This window comes from Gobio gobio, assembly GCF_949357685.1.
Source record: "Gobio gobio genome assembly, chromosome: 4".
Lineage (NCBI taxonomy): Eukaryota > Metazoa > Chordata > Actinopteri > Cypriniformes > Gobionidae > Gobio > Gobio gobio.
Window position 1 is genome coordinate 51,216,745 of NC_137100.1, and position 24,019 is coordinate 51,240,763.

General features: G+C 38.1%; 1 protein-coding gene across 1 annotated transcript in view; it reads right to left on the bottom strand.

Moving 5' to 3' along the window:
• The window catches only part of limk2 (LIM domain kinase 2), a 30,513-nt gene extending 6,904 nt beyond the window's left edge, over positions 1-23,609 (bottom strand). The window contains exons 1-10 of the mRNA XM_079813985.1: positions 23,415-23,609; positions 22,683-22,779; positions 11,572-11,707; positions 7,020-7,129; positions 6,007-6,198; positions 3,619-3,724; positions 1,392-1,600; positions 1,055-1,241; positions 586-672; positions 142-273 (exon numbers count right to left, since the gene is read on the bottom strand). Of these exons, the coding sequence (XP_079670111.1) occupies positions 142-273; positions 586-672; positions 1,055-1,241; positions 1,392-1,600; positions 3,619-3,724; positions 6,007-6,198; positions 7,020-7,129; positions 11,572-11,707; positions 22,683-22,779; positions 23,415-23,430 (1,272 nt within the window). The 5' untranslated portion in view covers positions 23,431-23,609. The remainder of the gene's footprint in view (positions 1-141; positions 274-585; positions 673-1,054; positions 1,242-1,391; positions 1,601-3,618; positions 3,725-6,006; positions 6,199-7,019; positions 7,130-11,571; positions 11,708-22,682; positions 22,780-23,414) is intronic.
• Between the last annotated feature and the right edge of the window lie 410 nt (positions 23,610-24,019).

Here is a 24,019-nt window from a genome sequence, read left to right on the forward strand (position 1 = left end):
AGTCCCTATTCCTTTCCCTCTCCCCTTGTTAAGTTCATCTCAGGTGAACAGAGACAGTGACAAAGACTAAAACACTAACAGATGATGTATGGTCCTTCCTAGAAGCAAGAGGAAAAAAGGGATTTTAAAATCAGGACGCACCGTGTCACGGATAAAATCCTTCAGAGTGCCTCCCTCAATGAACTCAGTTATCAGATTAAGCCGCTTGTCCTTGTACAAAACCCCAATGAACTTCAAAACGTGTGGATGATCAAGACTTCTCATCACTTTTACCTGGAAGAAAGAGAGAGAGAGAGTGAGAGAAATATTAATTGCTGAGATTCTTAATCTAAATACAGACTGGATAAATCTAAGACCGAGTCTCTTTTCCTCTGAAGAAAATAAGCCCTACAGCAACACTGTATCCCGGCGCCACATGGATCTGTTTTATCTGCTGTTTAAATCACACTCTGATACTGACCCGGAGCAGACAACAAAGGGATGGAAAGAATAAAAGTGGATATAGAGATAGAGAGGAACAAATTAAGAGGTAATCAGATGGAGGAATGAGAGATACTTGCAGGGGAAAAAAAGGGATCTTGATACCTCCTTTAGGAATGTTTTCTGTGTCTCTTCATCACAGCGGATCAGCTCCTTCATGACCATAACCTCACCTGTGGCTTTATGGGTCACCTACAGAAGATCACACAGTATTAGGGTTGGAAATCGAAAAAGTGATTCCAGTTCTTTAAAAATATTGGAACCGAATAGTCTTCATTTAGGGTTTCTTGAATATCTGCATTCTTCTGCAAGTTGTGAATGGAACTGTAATCCTGCACTGTGGAATTCCAAGGCAATAGAAATTTCTTCAGCCAAGTTGTTTGAAAATGCAATGATTAAGAAAACGCAGTGGAATCAGAACCATGGCAATTCCTGTACAGAACCTGTCCTCCAACACTGAACCAAGCTTATTCAATGCAGTGATACAGCTCGTCTAGACAACTTTGGGGAACCAGTGACCACCTATACACTGCATTGCACAGAAAACAAGATACGTTTTCAATCATATGCACACCTTGATGGCCTGTCCAAAGAAGCCTTTCCCAAGGATTTCTCCATGGATGAGGTCACAGGGACGGAAGATACGGTGGGACCAGCTGGAAGGAGAGCGGAGGGATTCAGAGCGCCCAATATCTCGAGTCAGAACTTGAGGGTCCTTAGGAGATGAAGACACTGGAGACTTGCAGGTGCTGTTGCTACGTCTACAAAGCACAAGATAAAATTATTAATTCTGGACAAGCCCAAATAGCTATTAGAAAAGGATAAACAAGTGTGTAATGTATTTAATATTTACCGGTTTTGAATGCTAAACCTACACAAGCCTAGTGGTGAAACCTGATTGAATTAGTTACCTGAGGGACCTCCTCTTTAACTTCCTATTGTCCACTGTGTCACTCCGTTCAACCTCAGCATCTGAGGACAGACGCATACGGGAGGCTGCGGGGACACCCAGGTGATTGCGGGAAGAGCCCAGACGGAGTCGGTCCAGGCGCTGTCTGACTGGATCATATTCCATCAACAGCTGCAGTGTCTGACTGGTCCTATGGATGAGGTCCTCCACCTGGAACGACCAATCAGTATTCACAAGGTCACAAAAAATCTGGTTGTTTTTGATAAGCGCCAGTGCGCCACAATAACAATAAAAGCTAGAGGACAGCATTTAGTCATAAAACTTAAGCATTGTGCACTAGTGCTGTTCACATAGATAACATTGATTTTCCAACCAGTCAAAGCTGGCACCAGACAAAAGGTCTTTCTAAAGGTGCAAAAGATAAACCCTGAACGCAAATGCTAAATTTAAGATTATGTAATACACAGAAAGAGTGGAATACATTTGAGATTTTTCAGGATGACAAATCTGGACATCTAGTAATTAAGACATCTAACAGCTTTCTGTAACTGCACTTATGTTCCATTTCAGGTAGGGCTGGAACGATTACGATTGTGTTGATTATGTAAATTAGTTGATTTGTGAGGAATTCGTCGATTCATTGTGTTGTTTATGTTCCTCGATGATGCCGGTGTCCAGACATTTCATCCTACCCGTCAGATTGTCCTACCAGGGCTTACTGCGCATGCCCACATCAATATATATATATATATATATATATATATATATTTTTTATATCTACATTTTAAGGGTAGGTTTAGGGTAGGGATAGGGGTAGGTATGGATATTAATAAAGCAAATCACAATAATATGATTCTGGTAGCACAATCTGATAGGTAGCATTTTGCATCCATATTTAATATTTATTTATTTAAAATATTTTACATAGTTTTAAGGGTAGGGGTAGGTATGGATATTAATAAAGCCTCAAATCAGATGAATAGGATGCTGGTAGCACAATCTGATTGGCAGCATTTTTTGCTGTCGAATTGTGCTACCTACTGTTTTAATGGGAGGTAGCAGAAAAATCTGACAAGGTAGGACAAATCGACAGAACACCGGCTCCTTGGCATGCTGATAATCAGCCGTTATTACAAGAATATTGAGCCCAATCTAAAGTGTGGCTATTTTTTTAACAGAGACCGAATAAAATGGTGCTCTGCACGCTCTGTAAAACTGAAATGGCAAACCACAGCAGCACAACTTTTATGAGCATTTGAAAAGAAAACATCCCGGGGCTCTCCTACAAAACAACGAGAAGGCAGCTTAAGTATTTGGACTATTACAGTGAATTTTTACACAGCACTAGAATACGGTTGTCAATCCCATATTTTGTGCATAATACGACTGCATTCATACAGCATTCTGTTTTTTTACATGCTTCCGTGGGTGCGAGGCAGGGAGATGTGCAGCTCAAACGTACTCTCTGCAATGATTTACAAAGCATTTAACGTGTTTGCATTCACACAAAAGGCACTCTAATTTCAGGCCCTAATTTCAGGACTTTACGATTTTCCATTTTTAGGATTAAGGGGACCTCAGGCTGCTTATTACATCGGGCAGATGGCTGCCAAACAAAGTCAGTCCTAAAACCTCAATGGTACATGATTAAATTAAGGCACAAATCCATTTCAACAGACGAGAAGCAGTGGAATTCAAATGTTCAAATTCAAATCGCTGGGTAAATGCAAATGACATTAACAAGTGCATGTTGAGAATTTAGAGCATTTACATAGGAGTTGACGAGTCACTTCAGTACTAGAATCTACACACAAACCTCCCAACACAGGTATGCATTAAGTTAAACCCATGCCTGACTTCTTACATTTTATTCTTAAGAAAACTAATTGTTGCTTCTGCAACATTAACACCCTTTAAAAAAACACAACAGACGCGCCAAGTGTCATATGGATTATGATAACCCAAAAACACATCAAAAGCCATATAACAAACAGTCTGTTTCTAGGGAGTAATGTAAATTCAGTGCATGACCAGGTTAAAGTAATTACCAAGGTATGAAAGGAGTGTCATTGTATGTGCTGGGACAGGCTATGGTATGACAGTTTGTATTTCAAATGCTTATGACGTTCCTCTGTATTGTCACATTGCTTCAACACGTTAGCGCGGCACGGTTTCACCTTACCTCAAAGCTAATATCAAGCATGGTAGCAGTAACAAATGGAAAGTACCTCCTCCTCCATCAAAGCTGACACTGGGAGTCCATTGATCTCCAGGATTCGGTCCCCAACATGGATGGCGTTCCGAACCTCTGGACTAATATGCATCCCTCTGACCCTGTAAGGATAATGTTTTGTGAGATATTCATCAAAAGACAAGTTAAGAATGATGAGAGAAATCTCATAGCTTTCTGTTATGGTTTTGCATCCATTTTGTGCCCTTAAACCAACACGAGCAGTCGTATCGCCACAGTTATGCAACACATTCCATGTGGCATTAACAGTGTCTCTGGCATGGGGTGTGGTGACATTGTGGTGAATCTGTGAGGTGATAAATAACTTCAAGACTCAATTATTCCAAATGGTTCTCAGCATATTCATCATAATATGACTGGTTGCTTAACCAGAATTCAAACGAATATCTCAAGTAAGGCAAGTAGGTGATGCATCAAGTTTTTTCCACTCCACTTTTAGACATGCACTCGCAAACTTCCCTAAACACTTCTCCTCGGGTGAATTCCCACTGCCATTCTAAAGTGCGTACAACTTTGTCAAGTGGATGAGGGAAGTTTGCTTGGACAGACCCTCGACCCCTCGATTTTAACCAAGCGAGCGAGTCTACTTCAGGTAGACCCACAGATCACAGTGCACCATGATTGTGACATCACAAGCAGATCGCACTTAAAGGGTAACTAAACCCCTGCTCAGAGCTTAACTCCACCCACTGGCAAATTTTGAAAAATGCTGGAAAAGTGGGCAGAGCCCGGCGGACACAGAGGGGACGAACCGAGGGCGGGGGTGAGCGGAGGGCGTGCACCTGAGACCCGCAGTAACAGGTTGATTGACAGCTGTCTGACTCGCGAGTCGCAAAGATGGAGAATGACTGGAGTGACGCCAGCTTTGCAACAGAGCGGTCATTTCTCCTACCTTCACCTGAAGTGGAGGAGGGTGGATTGTCTGTAACAGACACAAACCCGGAGCCTTATCAATGCGAGCTGCTGGCTCAAACTGCGTTAACTCCCGATGCCGACGATGCTAGTGAAGCAGCCGCGCAAGAGAACTGACCTAATCTATCTGCGTTCGCGGCAACCACTTGCGTGTCAGGGTTTGAAGGCGCGTCTCATGTATGAAAATTATCTGTACACATGACGGGCGGCAATAATATCGCAAGAAAAGCCTGACGTGTACTGACAACTGCATTATTTAACCGTATTTTCTTCAATACAATGTTAAAGCAAGTGTCAAGTCAGTTTCATTCATAATGTTTCCACTTCATGTAATATGACAGTTCATACTGGAGTGAAGCCGTTCTCATCATGTGTTTGGGGGAAACATTTCTGAGGGCGTGGTGAGCTCGTGCCAGGGGCGCGGATAGTGAGCCGTTGGAGGTACCATCCTACGTCACGATGTACCACAACGTCCAATAGGAAAATTCAACTGCAGTAGCCACCGTTCAACCTTAAGAGGGCAGCACTTTGGCGGTTTTACACCATATTTTATAGAATTAAAACCCTTTATACTCAAATGTCAAAACATTTACTCGAATCAATGAACAGCATTAATAAAGCCCCAGTATTACAGATCATTAACTAAAAAAAGTTGGTTTAGGGTTTAGTTACCCTTTAATTGAATTTACCCCCACCAAACACAACTCTAGTGTATGATATTGGCATTATATTAACATTTAACCGCTTAGAAATACTCGTATCTACCTTAGGCTGACTGGTTTTTAAACACTTATAGTTTGTTGTATTGTTATTTTCGTTTGTGTGGTTTTTTTTTGTATTTAATATAAATATATAGATATATTCATACATATTTAAAGGGATATTTCACCCAAAAATGAAAATTCTGTCATCATTTACTCCAAACCTGTATGAGTTTCTTTGTTCTGCTGAACACAAAAGAAGATATTCTGAAGAATGTTGGGAACCAAGCAACCATTGACTACCATAGTAGGGGAAAAAATACTATGGTAGTCAATGGTTGCTCTATCTGCTTCGTTACAAACATTCTTCAAAATATCTTCTTTTGTGTTCAGCAGAACAAAGAAACTCATACAGGTTTGGAACAACTTGAGGGTGAGTAAATGATGACAGAATTTTCCTTTTTGGGTGAACTATCCCTTTAATGTTTGTTTACATTTCATTTTTAACAGCTCAAGCATACATACAGGCTTATAGAATGGTGTGTAAAATAATTCATAAGGGAAAAAACTTTAAATAAATCAACTCCATAGCAGATTCCAAGTGATCAAGGGCTTAGGGTGTTAAATTTAAACACATTTCAAGGGGACTGCCAGTAGTGGGCACTCGTGCAACATAAGCAATGAAGTACATCCAAGTGAACGACTTAATTGGACTTAAAACCCAGCCCATAATTCTGCATGTCTTCACTTACTCTTTGACCTGGACACTGGCCGTGGCACTGGTGCAGTCTCTAATCACGCTGACAGAGAAGCCCCTTTTTCCATTGGTGGCGGAAGGCATGGATACCAGAGTTACGGTGTGAGGGAGCAGGTCTGTTGGAGAGTCAACCAAACCACGCTTCTCTAACATCGGTGTCAGGACCTCCTGCTTGTAGCATTTACCACTGAGAGAGAGAGAGAGAGAGAGAGAGAGAGAGAGAGAAGTTGATGAACATCACTGGAGTTCAAACCTTTTAGGACCTGAACAGGACAAGACCTGACAAGAGCAAGTCACCACCAGACATGTTATGAAACACTCAGATGTGCGTCAACCTGCCTGTGCTTTACTGAAAACAACAAATGAAGAGAAACAGCAAATTAAATGCACACAAAATGAAGAAGCCAATTAAAAAGCCTTTTTGATTAAGAAATAGGAGATAATTATTATTATTATATCAAATATTACTGCTGTTTACCAGTACTGTTTGGATATAATGTACATTTAAATTCCCACAGTTTGAATTTAATGTGAAAAGTCTACCCACGGACAGTTTAAATTCATGAGCAATTTACAAAAGGCCCAATGTGCATAAAGTTTCCTCGCCAGTTAATTTGTGTAAAGTTTTCATCGGTATAGTTTGTAAAATAAGAGTGACCAGATTTTTTTTTTTTATAGAGAAAACCAGGACAAACAGGGGTTTCACAGTTTTTTCATGGTAGGTGTCCATCTATCATCATATAAAATAATAATAGAGATGCAAATTTACCTGGTTACCTGCAATGCTGATTTGTTTGCAAAAATGTAAGCTTTTTGTAAAATTTTTTTTTTTTTTTTGGTGAATTGTCAGGACACATCTTTTAAAACCAGGACATCTGGTCATCCTAGATATGTAAAGGCAACACAGAGGCATCCTTAATACAGTCTTGAGCTAGCGTGTGTAAAGTTTCTCCACCGGTATAGCCTACAATTAATACATGTGAAGTTGAAAAGTGTGAAGTTACTCACCAGTAAAGTTTGGTACGTTCCACTAAGGCATAGGAATCCTGATCCTCAATCACCACCCTGCAGCTCAAACACACAAAGCATTCGGGGTGGTATTTATAGTCTCCTGCCACCTGAAACACACGAATACCCAGCGCAGATCAGAACATCAGATGCCTCATGATTTCGCTCCAAAAGCCCATATTGGACATCCCAAAAGAAAATCCTCAGTGCCAGCAACACCAGCCCGGACAGTGGTCCAGATACAATCTTTCTGGAATACTCCTGTACGCTCAGTGTATGCTCACTGCTCTCTCTGCCAAGCCCAGGTGTGCAGGATCATGCTTTCATTGTGCTTCATCTGCTTTGTGTCGGTGTACGGTCTTCGTTCCGTCTTCATTCTTTGGCAGTGACGCAAGCATGTCTGCTATATTTTTCTGTAACACCTGTAAGTGTCTGGGCCCGTCTGTTATCAGAAGTGACATAAGGCCACCAGACCCTTTCCATAACCATGATCCCATGCTCTTACACAACACAACATTTGTGTCAATCTCTGTTGAACACCTCCTACCTCCATCTAATGCAGGCTCTCGCTCTGAACTCCCTCATATAAATCGTAGAAAATACACATTTACAAGAAGAAACGGTTTTCAGAAAAGTTTGGGGTAAAACTGTATTATTTTACTTTCATACATTTTACTTTCGCTGACATTTTACTCTGAGAAATGAATAAACCGGAAAAAGACCTTTAAATATGTAACTGCACATAACATTTTAACCTGAGATTACTGGAAATACATTAACCATAAACATCCATTTACTAATCGCCGGCAAATAGAATTCCACAGAATTAATTTGCATAAATAAAACACATTTTTAACCTTGTAAGCAATTGAATATCCTAATCACTTTATACAGAGTTATACAGTTTTGATATGGCACATTCTATTAACTTCAATCAAACACTAACCAAAACCAAATCTACTTCCCTAAAAAACATCTTGCACTTTTAACATTAAAGTGCAACATTAATGATGGCACACAAACTCTTAAATTCAATATAAAAATAACTGCCAATTGCTTAACCAATAATCCTCTGGTTCTTCCTTTCATTCTGGCTGAATGGAGAAAGTATGAGGTCACGCTGAGGTTTCTTTTAATGTGAACCACAAAAGACAGATTAGCAGTTATGTTTACCGAGCTGTGAATCAACGGTCCCAGGGTTTGACTAACTAAATTATTGGGTAATTTCTCGGCTGGGTAAGCCACACCTCCTCATGCAGACTACACTGTTCAACAATCAGAGTGTAGAACATGCAGACAGGCAATTAGAGGATTTTATGCCTACTTGGTTTTGATATCACTCATTCTAGCATAAAATAGAAATGCATTTCACCATTACAAATTACTTTATTACTATTATTTAGTGTTATGCTATATAGACATAGCATGGAAAGAAATAATAATAATTATACACATACACACGTTATATAAAAATAACACCAACTGACCATCTGGTAAGCCAGTGGAGCAGACAGAGTATGGGAGTGATGTAATAAAAATTCTCATCGTCTACATTTACAGTGCTTTTTTTTGCTACGGTCTTCATTTACAGTACACCAAGTCTACGTTTACAGTTCTTTGCTCAAGGGCAGTTAGTTGAACTGCTTGACACTTGGTTCAACCTCTGAGTAAGCATGAGGTCTCATTTTTTTTTGTGTGCTAACACGACTCACAAACGTCATACCCGCCTGTGTGTTACAGTAGAGTGTGAATGTGCATTTGACAGGCTGTTTCCCAGCAGTACATTGTAAAAGAGCCGCCCCTCCCTTAGGACTCAAGGAGTCACATGACCACGGCTAACTGAACATACAACAGATTTATTGGCCCATGATTTACTCACCCTTAAGTCATCCTACGTGTATATGACATTCTTCTTTCAGACGAATAAAAACTGAGTTATATTGAAAAAGTCCAGGCTCTTCCAAGCTTTATTGTTTTTGAAGTCCATAAAAAAAATGCATCTGTCCGTCAAATAACGTGCTCCACGCGGGTCGATGTAAATCGATGTGTTTGTGTAAGAAAAATATCCATATTTAAAACTTTTATAAAGTTCCAGCCGATCACCTTCCGTGGAAAAGTGTTGAAAGTGCCTTCTCGCAATTCAAGATGCGTACGTGACGTCTGACAAGCGTACCTGGTAGCGGAAGCCTTTTGAACGGCAGAGGCACTTTCAACACTTTTTCCATAAATTGAATACGGAAGGCGATCGGTCGAAACTTTACTTTATAAAGTTTTAAATATGGATATTTTTCTTACATAAACGCATCGATTCGCTTCAGAAGGCCTTTATTAACCTCCCGGAGCCATGTGGAGCACGTTATTTGACGGACAGATGCATTTTTTATGGACTAAAAAAACAGAAACAGAGCAACAATTACTGCTATTATAAAGCTTGGAAGAACGAGGACTTTTGTAATATAACTCTGATTTTATTCGTCTGAAACAAGAATGTCATATACAACTAGGATGACTTGAGGATGAGTAAATCATGGGCTAATTTAAATTTTTGGGTGAACTATCCCTTTAAAAAAAAGAAAAGAAAAGTCAATTTCTCACCCAAAATTTGATGTGCTAAAAATTGGTGACATAACCAGTACAGTACTTTAGACATAAAAAGTTAAATCCAAGATGAAGGAAGAAAGTAAACTGAACAATGAGGAACTTTCAGGCAGCCGAAGAAAAGATTTATCATTATCATGGATGGTCAATGAACAAATACACAAACATATTCAAACAAGCACTTCAGCTTTGAGGATGTGACTTCTTCCTGCCTGTCTTTCAATGGGTTTGACACCCCACTCCTTTTGCTTCTGAGCCCACAACTGGCAACGCACCCTGACCAGAAATACTTGGCATCCATTAATCCAAGCCCAAACAGAAAAGGCCTATTATGCATTTTGCTCGCTGGCAAATTCTCCTCTTTCTCCCCCCTTTCTCTCTTAACCCATTTAAAACTACCTGTTTTTGTGAGCAGTGATTTATTTACATGAGAGATGGATTTGTAAGCCTCTCTCACATTGATACAGCTTCCATCAGCATTATGATTACAAAGCTCCTCATTGAAGCCCATGCAAAGGCATTCCAGACGCATGATGGAACACTGTGGCCATTCCAGCCTTCAGATCACAGTCCTCCTGCTCACAGGAATGAGATCATTTATAGTTGAGATCTCGTCAGGAATGAGATTAATTTATTTTCTTGAGACATGTGAGAAAACTAATAAGTTATATATCATAGAAGAAGAACAAAGAAACACAAAAGAAGATTTTCGAAGAATGTTACAGCTAGTTGTCCGTTTTAGTAAAAAGTCAATGGCACCCAATATCATTATTATATTAAGCTCCAAAAAAGGACATAAAAGGTCACACGAAATGACTCAACTGGTATATTTACAACACTATTACTTTGTATAAGGAACAGATTGCAATTTAAGCCTTTATTCACTCTCAAATAAAAACTATATTTGACATCAAATATGGTGATGCTCAAACGTTTGGACATGTGACGTGATTATGTTTAAGGTTGTGTGTCGCTATAATTGATGTAATCTGCATATTTGTGCATATGGATTTACTTTAAACTACCTTTATGTCCTTTTTGGAACTTGAAAGTAAGGCTCAATTAACTTTCTAGTAGGAATAAAAATATTTACAATATAAGAACGAAAAATATTTCTCAAGCATTTATTAATCTCAGATAATGTTAATCACATTTACTAATACACGATTAAAATCAAAAGTTGTATCTGTTAGCATTAGTTAATGAACCTGAACAACCATGAACTAACAATGAACAGTTGTATTTGTATGAATTAATGTTAACAAAGATGAATAAGTACTATAACAAAACAAATGTATTGCTCATTGTAAGTTAATGCATTAAATAACCTCAACTAATGAAACTACTTGTAAAGTGTTACCATAAAATCAATAGAAACATTCTTCAATTTATCTTAATTTGTGTTAATGGATGGGCTGCAAGTTTATCAATGACACACCATAGCACAAGCTCTGCTGAATCTGATGACAGTTTGGATAATTGTAACTTTCACCTTTGATATATATTCTAATTAATGTAACGGATATAGCAGGGCTTTGGTCTTTTGCGAGACAGCTGTAGGGACTTCATAAAGAGTGTTTCATATGCTTTCCTCCCAAAAGCATCACTCAAATGTGATTCACTTCTCACATTAGGAGTGGAAAAGAGAGCCACCACCCTTTACCTTATCAGTGACCTCTTCAGGACTATGAAAAACATCTGCATTTATTGCATTTATTGACTTTACCTGCTTTCTTTAGACCTCTTCTTTTATCCATGTAAATATTTACTGAATGAGACAATGCCAAGTTATCCAAGTGGTTCTTGCGCAGGTTAGCAGAACCTTCTGAAATGATCTTAAGACCTTTCGACTGATAGTCAGTTTCTTTACTCTCTGTTTTTTTCCCCCTGAAACTCTCTGGAAAAACAAACACACTGCCCTGGAATTCAGACACGTTTACATGGCTTTTCTTACCATAGCAGGTCCCGTCATGAGCAGCGAGCAGCCATGGCACAACTCCCCAAACTTCTCGCAGTAGTGTTTGTGACAGTACAGCCTCCCCTCTTTCTCAAAGTACCAGTTTGTCAGGAGATCAGAGCACACAGAACACCTGGGAGGGGAAACAATGGAAAAGTCTGTAAGTGAAACATTCTGTTTGCAGATGTTCCTTTAAACAACTGATCTGAATTCAGCTCTCCAGGAGAGAATAGAAACCTGATTGACTGAAATGTTTAGCAAGTGAGGATTGCTTTGCTCAGTACCAAATCATGTGACTGCTTTAGGTATTTGACATGTTCACCATGTTATTGGGAATTTCACGCATATTTTTTTAAAGAAATATTTCACGGTTCACCTAACAATCATTTACTCTCAGTCATTCCGTTCCAAACTTGACAGTCCAAGTGGTCAATATATTCTTCAATATTTCTCCTTTTGTGTTTCAAAGCCAAAAGAACGTCATTCAGGTTTGGAATGACATGAGGATGAGTAACTTATTTAATTGTTAGTTGAACTTTAACATTTACCAAACATTAAATAAGTGATTAAATGTTTACAGTGTTTCAGCCATACATATATCTCACAAAGTACAATCTACTTTATGGCATATTTTCTTAGTATCTGAGGTAAAGCTAAAGCAGTGGTCAATGATGTCAAAGGAGACACAAACAGTATGTACAAAAACATTCTTTCAATCATGGCTGAGACAAAGTCCAACCGGGCAACACATACAAACACTATAGTTAAGGAATTTGGGACACGAGCCAAAAAGTCATGAAATACTCTCATACACTCTTCTCTCAGCCACCCTATACCTACAATTAGAACCTTATGTTGGGATACAAGCTATGCCACTTTAAGCCATTATCTACTTCCTACCAGAAAGAAAAAATTAACCCAATTAAAGACTTTGAACTGCAGAGCACTTGCACCTTGAGGCTTTTTAAAACAATAAAGGATCACTTGTCCAGGGGAGACGGGGAAGGATGAGTGAAAAGCTAAAAGTTCCTCTTTACATGCAACAGCTTGTTTTTCCAGACTAGATGAGGTGAGGAGGGGGGCAACTGGGACCTACATCAGATTTGAAACACCTAATGGGTGCCATAACTTTAAAGAACAGCCTTGGAGGCAAATGGCAGTACCATGATGAATGCCTAAAATATTTCTGCTAAATATACACCAAGACCCGCTCATATAGTCATTGTTAGAGCCCTGCACGGGTCTCAAATCTAGGCCCTAGCCTGGCCCTGGCCCGAGACGCTGAGGTCCTAGCCCGGACCATGTCCGACAGCTTATCAAAATTTTCGGCCCGAGTCCGCTGGAGCCTGTGTTTTTTTTTTCTGTTTTTTTATCCTCCCTATTACATATTGTTGCAGCCATTAAAATAGTTCAGTTTTGATTTTAATGTCAAAGTAGTTATATTTTGTTTCGTTTCATTAATAAGTTAATTTAGAAAAATGTTTGAAGCATTTTTTTGTTTGTTAAAGTAACGACCAAGCAGCCGACAGTGAGTTCACCGCATGTTTGATCAATTTAGCCTCTCAAATCAACACTGGACTTGTCTTGCTTATAATAAAATCCATAGATATAAAACATTTCAAGCAATAATGTTAGTTTAAACGTTTAGCCTAATAAAAAGCATTTTTGACAAGCTGAGGCAGGCTGCTCACAACGGCGCACGCAAACAGGCTACACAATCGTAACAAAAACAAAAAAATGCTGGTCGTCTTGCCTTACAGTTACACCTCTCTACAAAATGAATATAAATTCGATCCTCAATTCCCGACCCGCGCTATATGAACATTTAACAGAGTTCACGTCAACGAAAGCAACAGATAGGCTATGAGCTGCATTATAGGTAGGCCTATTCATCAGCTTATTTCAAGATCAAAGACCGCAATATGAGAGAGCGACCTAAGCACTGGTAAGAACATTTAGTCTCATTCCTTTTAATGAAGATGATTGTGTTTTTGAGCATCGAAGACGTAGCCTATATTTTCAGTTTCACTTGCGGCCGTTTGCGTGTTGGTTTGCGGCGATGCGCTGCATAGCGCCAGCCCCGCGCCAGCCCCGCGCCAGCCTACTCTAAACACTGTGTGAGCTGTCTTGACAGTCGCGGTATCATGGTCTCATGTTGTTTCCACCAGCGCAGCACATCTCATTGATTCTTTAATTAATGAATGTCTAAAATATAAAATGAAGGAAAAAGGCCCGAAGCCCGGCCCGCGTTTGAGGTATGACGTGAAAAATGGCCCAAAGCCCGGCCCTAGGGGAGTAAAAAAGTCAGGGCACATCGGGCTCGGGCAGAAATGCAGGGCTCTAGTCACTGTACAGTGTGTGTGCACTTATTAGTGATCATAAAACAACTGCATAAATGTAATGTAATGACAAATAACAATAACCATATTTATGTTACAGTTGTAGTATGATCATTTAAATCATTTTCATTTAAAAAGTTCTGCAAGTTAGTTATCAGACACAAGAATACAGAGATGCATACATAATCAGTCAATAGTATTAGACTTTCATGTGTTACTTGTACTTGTCCAAATACGAATGATAGCTCAAAACAGCAGAATCTAGCAATCACATAGAAATTCCCTGGCAACGGCCCACAGCACCCAAGCATTATTTGGAGGTCATTTTATGTAGACAAAACCCTCACCAAATTGTTTGTTCTTTTCTTGCCAAATAGTTGGACTTACATCATTTTATAAATCAATTGCCAATGGGTAATCAATATATTGTATCATTCATTACACCTGTGTACTGTGTAGTTATTATTCATGCTATTTTTAGGTAGTTATCACAACACTGTTCCTGGATCATTATTAAATCACAGTAGGTTTTAAATGTTTAGTTTGACCAAAAATGAAAATTCTGTCATTGATTACTAACTTTCATTTAATTGACTTCATGTCGACCGTTGTTCATCTTCAGAACACAAATTAAGGTAATTTTTATGAAATCCGGGAGCTTTCTGACCCCCCATAGACTGCAACGCCATTACCCCTTTCAAGGCCCAGAAAGGTAGTAAAGACATTAAAATAGTCCATGTTACTACAGTTTTTTGTTTTCTTGCGCACAAAATTATTCTTGTCGCTTCATAACATTAAAGTTGAACCACTGTAGTCACATGGGGGGGTCAGAAAGCTCTCGGATTTCATCGTCTTCTGTACAGAAATTAAGATATTTTTGAACAAGGGTCTCACGGGTTTGGAATGACATGAGGGTGAGAAATGAATGACAGAATTTTCCTTTTTGGGTGAACTAACCCTTTAAGTCTATTAGGACAGAACTGAAACAGGTAAAATAATTGTGTAAGGAGTGAATATGGCCACATTTTCCACTGAGAGTAAAGCAACAATTCAGCACAAAATTCTAAGTCCTTAATGCTCCAAGGGCACACCTGGTAACATAATTAATGGTAACACCTGGAGGCATGAAAGTACAATATATTTGCAGGGTGGTAAAATAGGACTAAACTCTCTAACAATGGTAAAAGCAGTCATGTTGTTTGTAAAACAGTTACTTATTTTTTATTAGACTCTGGTCAGGAAAGGAGGTAGACAGCCACCAGGTCTGAACCAATGCATCCAGGCAGGAAATCATCTCCAGGCCATGTTCCAGAGGTTCAATGAGCTTTATTTCCACAATGAGGAAAAACACGAATACTCTCCAAAGCCGAAGGTATCAACCATTAATCTTTTTTAATACCCTATTAAAATTGATTTGGCACACAGCATGAATGGCTTGGTGTGTGGTATGAATGGAAATGTACTAACTTAAAAGTAAGTTCTAGTTATTTTCCCCCTAATTTTAGAACTCTCTGTTCACGTTTAGAGCTATGCGTTGCAGATTTTTTTTGCATCTAAATCGAGCTCTGCACATTGAAGGCCAACTATTACACAAAACCAACTCTCTGACAAACCCAACAACACAAAGTGCCAAAGGGAAGCGTCTGCCATGCAATGTCCTGCTGAAGGCTGTTCTCTCTGGTACTCCATGTGCCAGAAAAAAGGGAAATGGAGGAAAAGAAATGGGGAAAACTGGGGGAAAAAATCCACTCAATGGAATGAACGTGGGGAGGATGTGGAAAAGCAACATAGTGCTGAGAAGTTCTGATAATGATCACATTAGTGTGAGAATGCCACCAAACCCTCAAGCCTGTCAACAGAACGGCTAGATTTTGGCCATAAGCCCGATTGTTGCCTTTGTTTGGAGGAATGTTGACAAGCTCTGTTTCTAGAGGCAGACACAATAAGTCAGTCACCCACGCAGAGTGGGTAGAACCGTGTTATCCAGTCTACGAACACCAGTTGTGTGCCTGTGGGGGGAAACCTGCTCACGTCAAGTTGGGCAACCTGTGTTCCGACAGTGACATCATAGCAGATGAAAAGGTTTGTGAATCATCCCCTGGCAAACACAGTGAACAAACATCTGTGAGGAGGACATTGCAAAGGCTGAGCAGGTGTGCACACATGACAAACTTTCACCTGTGCACCAGATGTGACTGGTACGTTTTTGGCCATTAATTTCAAAACATGTCTGACGTGTTCCAAAAGGAGAATACCAATGCACAGAACTTAGATAAGCTCATAATAACTGTTTTTCATGTTGAAATTTAAACATTCAAAGGATTTAGGCACTGCAGCATTGTAATTTAAATAAATAAACAGTATGAAAAATGCATCCTGATATTTGCTAGAGATTACACTTAATAGTGTTAATAAATAATGTATGTTCTTAAAGATCAACTTAAAGTGAGCATTAGATGACAGCAAAGATAATCTGAATGTGAAAATTGCATCAAATCAGCCTGTTAGAATATTTTCTGATGGATCGTTCCTACTACTGAAAAATAAATATGCCAAGATATATTAGAAACACATTTATTTTATGCTAAGTATACTATAATAAATACATTTACATATTCATGTAATTAATATAAATACCCTGCAATACCCTGTACTTTTGGTATACTAAATTGATATACTTAAAGTCTAATGTCTAAAGACTAGATCATTTTATACTCACTACACTTTAGTTATCCAGAAGTAGCGCTGAGGTCCAACTAAAGATGGCCAAACAAAAATGTTTTTTACTGTTTGGATTTAAAAATAGGCAAATGCTTAAGAGTCTATTATTGGATCATTATTGCAGTGATTATTATGTTTCTAGCATATTATATGTTTGGCAACAGTTCTTCTAACCCTAATTGATGGAGAGTGTAGCTTTTCATTTCTTAAACAACCATGTAGAAAGACAAATAATGGCCATATTCCAGGATGACAATGTCAAGATTCATCAGGCTCAAATTCTGAAAGAATGGTTTGGAGGGAGCATGAAGAATTATTTTCACACATGAATTGGCACCAGATAATAATCCAAAATAAGTCCAGACCTTAAATTCATTGAAAGTCTTTGGGGTGTGCTGGAGTAGACTTTACAGAGGGCTTGACGCTTGCATTGTTAATACGAGATCTTGACCAAAAATTGATGCACCTCTTAATGGAAATAACATTTGACATTGTCATCCTGACCAGTGTTTTCCTACATGGTCGTTTAAGAAATTAAATGCTACACACTCCATCAATTAGGTTAGACATTGCCTAGAAGAACTGCTGCCATATAACATGATAGAAACATAATAATCACTGCAACAATGATCCAATCATGGACTCAAGCATTTGCCTATTTAAATCCAAACAGCAAATTTTTTTTAGCCGGGGAGTGTACTTAAAGGGATAGTTCACCCAAAAATGAAAATTCTGTCATCATTTACTCACCCTCAAGTTGTTCCAAACCTGCATGAGTCTTATTGTTCTGCTGAACACAAAAGAAGATATTTTGAAGAATGTTTGTAACCAAGCAGATAGAGCAACCATTGACTACCATAGTAGGGGGGAAAATACTATGGTAGTCAATGGTTGCTCTTTCTTCCAAATATCTTTTTTTGTGTTCAGCAGAACAAAGAAACTCGTACAGGTTTGGGACAACTTGAGGGTGAGTAAAGGATGACAGAATTTGCATTTTTGGGTGAACTATCCCTTTAAGTATATTTAATTGTGCTAAAAAAAAGGAACTATTGCAAGTATACTTTTACAAGGTACAATTTAAATATATTGCATTTAAAGACTGATATTATACAGTGATAATACTATCCTTACTAATAGTGATATTATAACACATTTTAGGCTTAATATTAAGAAATGAGCATTGCGCAATAAAGAAGTACTCCAAATAAAGTTGAATTATAATATTTATATCGCTAAGTGATATGTCAGGAAATATGTTAATGGTTTTGTACTATACTTAGTATGAAAAGTTTAAATTAATTTTGGTATGTTTGGGTTTTTTTTACACTAGACATGCGACACTGAAAACTAGACAAATGGCCACTTAAAATTCTGCTTTGCCATAAGAGGAATAGCCCAATTCTATCTTAAAATATATATTAAAATAGAAATCGTTATTTTACATTGTAATCATATACAATTCAAACATATGACAGAGATAACCGATTTCTATTGGGACATTAAAATAATAAATCACAATGACCAATGACTTTTAGATGGCCAGGTATCTCAAGAAATCTCTCTCTTTCACTTCTCTTTCCTGTTCCAGTTTACACCCAGAGGAAAAATAACAGGCTTCACTTGATGAAACAAAAGAAATTATTCAAACCTTGACATATACTCTAGACAAACATGACAGACAGAGAACAAACAGCTCTTCACTTCCTTCATTCTTCTTGCATTCACATTAACAAAGACACATTCTGCTGACCGCAACTGGTATTCCGACCTCCTGATCCTTGCAGGTACCCCATCACATTTATTAGCTCTGCTCTACCTCATTCACAGAACTAGATGATAAAGATAAAAAATAAATAAATAAAGGGAGCAGACATAGAAAGTCCCATCCAAATAATCACCTTACATTAAAAAACATCCTCAAATCCTACTAAACACTGCTTAAAAAAGCCAGGGGCCCGTTTCAGAAAGGAGGTTAAGTGAAAACTCTGAGTAGGTTAACCCTGAAATAAGGGAAACTCTGGGTTTTCGGTTTCAGAATGGGAGGTATGTCAAACCCGAGAAAGCAGGGTAAGTCAAGCCTGTTTCTGAAAGAGAGGTAACTTATACTCAGAGTCAGTTACCAGGGTAACTTACTCTGTGAACCTAACCTGGTCAGGAGCAGGTTTTCTTTGGTAAACCCAGAGTTTCTTTCGTTCTCCAGCTTTTTAAAGCATCAGCAGTGTTTAATACTTTATTCATTCATTCAAACGCCACAAATGCTTTTCTTACTGAGTATTTTGGTCGTATTTCAAGTATAAATATAAAAAAAATTATAAATTTAATCTAAATCTAAAGTAAGCAAAGTTTACTTAAAACAAATTACATTTTCTGCCATTTGACAAAAATACTAAGTAAGAAAAGCATTCTTTGCAGGAACATTCATTGCTCATATTTTCATCATGAGGACACTGTCAAACTGACAAAAATGGCATGTCCTTTCATACAGGATCCTGACGTTCACTTGATAATCCTCTAGAAGTAACCTAATAATTCGAATTTCCTTTAGGATTTCCAGTGGTTGGACGCATTTATGACACTCATATACCCATCATCACACTTTCTGAAAACGGATTATTGTATGGAATGGAAGGATGCTGCCAGATGGTAGTACGAGATATATGCCATAACCACCACTGGTTAACAGCTGGTATAACAGCTGTTAAATACATTTATTTAAATTTTTATAGTCATCTTTATTTCCTACAAATACTTTATTCTTTTTCCTGTTTGGTGTTAATATTCTTCCTCCATCTCCTCTTCATCTGTCAGTGGTGCTGGTGTTTGGCTGGCCTGAGTAGAAGTCAATAATGTCATTCCCCTGATTAATAAATGTAACAGGTGGGATCAGAGAACATTTCATTATGAGAAAAGAGCATAGACCCTTTTCACATTTCTGGGTTTTCCGAAGCTGAAGTCGTCATAGTTGGGTTAACTCTTATAGCGGTGAATGAGAGAATACATTAAATATATATATTTTTGTGTCTCCATTTGCTCAAATAGCAAAAGAAAAACTCCACAATAGTGATTTCAAAACTTTCAAAAAGATGGAAAAATTACAGTGAGATTGATAACTGCAGTGAAAAGAGAGAAAGTTGTTAATTTTAACTATCACTCCCATAGACGCTGTATTAGAAACACTCTCACAGCAGCGGTAACTTGATTTTTGTAATTTGATGCAAAAGTAATATAATACAAAGTATTAGTGTTATAAATGTACATACATTAAAAAAAAATACAAAAAACGTTGCAGGATTTACGATATTGATGACCATTAAAACACGTCATCACTGTGAAAAGGGTCTATGTGGGAAAAGCTGCTGCACATTGGACACTGAATGATATTTATTTAATATGTCAAATGTTTGTAAAGTCATTAAACCAACACCCATGAACATTTTATGCTTAAAGCTTTTCCTGATTGAATTATGTTTTTTTAATCTATTTTTTTTAGCTGCAGCCACATTCTTTGTTTGCCTTTTGGATACCATGAAAATTAAACTTAATTAAAATAATTAAGAATTAAACTTGTGTATTGACCCGGAAGTATGCAAACGTCTTTTTGTTGGGTGCTGTTGCCATGGTGAATCGTAATTTCGGAGCTCCATTGATCGTGGCTTTTCATAGTTGGAATGCATGAGCTTAACTCAGAGTCAGTCTACTCAGAGTTGGTTGAACTACCTCAATTCAGCTGTTCTGAAACCCAAAACTCAGAGTTTCCCATCTCAGAGTAAGTCAACTCAGAGTTCAGGTTTAAACTCAGAGTTGGTTGAACCTCCTTTCTGAAACAGGCCCCAGGTGTTTAAAGATGCCAGGGGTGATTATTTTAAATATGGATTTTGTCATGGTCAAAAAAGCTTCAATTGATACCATAATTTATATATTTTTTTAAAAAGTGCTATCTGCAGGTACTCTCACATAAATATGGTGAAATATAACAACAACAACAAAAGCAACAATAATAATAAACAACAAAATGTGGCAACTTTGGCTATAACACTATATAACTAACTCCATGCAACATAAATCACTAAATGCAAGTAAATAGGGAAATTCAGATCCTGGACGCATTCAGAAGACATTCCAGTCCCTCCCATAATTATAGTTAGAACATTCATTAAGCATAAGAGTTCAGTCTGTCCCTCCAATCACAAAAGGGGCAGAAAGGGGGAAAAAAAAATAGGCTTGCATTTGTCCTGTGGAGCTATGAGCCGATGTCTGGGAATGTGACAACTAACCAGAGAGGAGATCCTACCTGCACTGCAAACTAAATGCGTACAGGATAACAGGGAATTCCTGCCATAACATAAGAAGGATTAGAAGAGAGATAAGAAGGAACAAAGAGTCACTAAATTAAGCTAGTTATAAATTAAACAGTACAAAGAAGTTAATCACTAAATGTGTAATCAAGCACCAAACTATAGCAATAAACCTTGTGATGGTATTAAGCCAGAGACAACAAAGTTTTCATTGGGAAACTTACATTTATCCAACCATGTAAAAAAATCAACTGGGGAAAAAAGGCCTAGGCTGTACCATTGTTCCAGATTGCATAAAATGTTGTGGGCACTGGAGTAATTCCTGCCCTCATTAAACAACACGGTGTCTGAGAACCCCCAGAGCCTCCATTTGGTGCCAAGTCTCCCAGCACAGGACTGATTCGATCATGATGACCAAACTGTTCCATAAACCTTGGCTATGGACTTTTGGAATGACTTGACTTGAGGGTTTTTTCCTACCTTTTAGGGAGCATTAAGTCCATTGGGTTTACATCCAAGGACGTCATTCTCAAACTTGTCTTTCAAATCAGATTCAATGAGTCTAAAAGTCTGATTGAGTATAAATTAGGCCCCCCAAAACTAATTTATTAATTTATTATATTTACAACGGAACTGAATCAACTCTGAACTCACTTCAGCAGAACAATGACACTAGTTTCTTTACAGAGCTTATTTACAGCCGAATTTAACTCTGTTTGCATGATCGCATAATTAAATAATTTTCCTGTTCACTGTAAAGCTGCTTTGAAACAATCGTATGTATTGTATAAAGTGCTTTATAAATAAAAATAACTTAACTTGACTTAAAATGTTTCTTGAGGACAGTAATGTTAAATGATGTCCTGGGTTAATAAAGGCCTTCTGAAGTGAATCGATGGGGTTTTGTATGAAAAATATACATATTTAAAACTTTATAAAGTAATTAAAAGTTATTAACCACCCGGAGCCGTGTGGGGTACGTTTATTATGAATGGATTCACTTTTTTGAGCTTCAAACTCAAAGGACCCTGTCACTGCCATTATAAAGTTGGGAGCGTCAGGATATGTATTACTAGAACTCTGATTGTGTTAATCAGAAAGAAGAAAGTCATATACACCTAGGATGGCTTGAAGGGTGAGTAAATCATGGGGTAATTTTCATTTTAAAGTGAACTACTCCTTTAAGAGAGCTAGAAAAAGGAAGAACAACTTTAGTCATTTCAATCATCATTGCACTTTTTTTTTTTACATAAACTATTCTCTCACACATTTACATAAACAAAACATCTAAGCTGAAGGTTCTAGGAGTTCCCAGTAGTCGCTGACAAGCTTCATTGAACGAAGCAGCCCATAATACCAGTGTAGGTGTGAAAGAAAACAATACAGAATGCTTTCGTTTGAATGCAATAGTCTGGATATTTTTCTCTTTAAAAAAAAAAGAGAGACAAAAAAAAACAATTCTCAGGCTGAAAATCATAAAAGTTTAAAGCTTATCGGGTTTATGCTGGTCTAACTGGTCAACAGCCTCAGCTGGACATCCTTCTAAAACCAGCCAACAGACAAGACTGGGAAACCAGTTAAAACTAGCGAACCATGTTAGGCAGGTTTAAAATGTTTGAGAGTTTTTCAGCAGGATAAGAATTTAAAAAGAAGTAGGCAAATCCAAGAAAAGCAATCAAACACATTTGTGTTTATTTCACTCCATTCCCATCCAATCTGGCTCAGTTTAAAAAGAAATCAAGTTAAGACTCACTGAAAGCATGTGTTGTGCCAGGCATCTTGAAGAACCTTCACATGAAACGCGTCCTGAATCCTCCCGCCGCAGCCCGTGCACGCGCGCTCCGTCACATCTGTCAATCAAACACCAGAGGAACTTTCAGAACTGGCACCTCATACAGAGAATTGTTTTCGTGGGAAACCCCACGCCTTTAACTTTCAACTCGATGCAGGACATTTAGTGTTTTAAAACTTGTGAACACGAGCTGAATATTCACATCATGTTATCTCGCGCTGCACATCTATGCTATTATAGCGAATGGCGTTACATTTAGACCATTTATTAGCATATTACCATTAAAATAAATCATCTAAATGTAATGGATCTAATAACGCTGCTTTAAAATATGTCTCCCAATTCTTTTAAAATGAAAAACAAGGGGCCCATTTTAGCTGTTTATATTTACTTACACAAAAAACTTACACAAAACCGTTCTGAACATGTATTAAAGAAAACCATATGAATATTTAGAAATTATGAATACAGTTAACGTTAACGTTACATACATTCGGCAAACGTCAACTACACACACAAAAAAAACAAGCGATCGAACGAGCAAATTCCTATATGTTAGTTTCTGCTGCATCTGATCTGAAAACCTTTGGGTTATAGTGTCTGAACAACACAAAGAATTCATTAGTAAGTATTAAAGGAGCTCAAGTTAACATTTTCTGGCACAAAAGTAAACATCGTTCGCGTAATCCTTACCTTCTCGTTCGTCCATGTCCTCCCTGATCTGATTTAATGATATTTGTTCAAGCTCACATTCTGGTCCAGAAAAGTCTGAAGTTCACTCGCCGCGTATCAGAGATGCTCCATTTCTGATTCATGCGTAAGACTCACAATCCAGCTGAAAGTTGAGGGAGAAACAATGTTTCAACAATGCTTCCTACTAGCAAGTTCAATGTTTTTCTCTTTTTCTCTCGCTCGTCCGACCAGATGACGTCATAAGATAGAAATGTACGGAGACCGGAAGGGATCAAACAGAATCACCTGAAACAGGAGCGTTTGCAACAGACTGCGCGACAAAGCCGGGCCACGTCCAATGATACCGCAGCGACATCTATCGCTAGTGGACCGAAGCGTAGAGTATGCACTACTTTTCTTTGTTTCACAATTCTTGTTATAAGCCTGTATTTTATTCAGTGCAATGTGCACCAAATACTAGTGTTGTAGTAGGCTACTCGAGACCGGTCTTAAAGGGAGAGTTCACCCAAAAATGAAAATTAGCCCATGATTTACTCCCTAAAGTAAATCAACTCTGGTGTATGACATTATTCTTTAAGACGAATACAATCGGAGTTATATTTAAA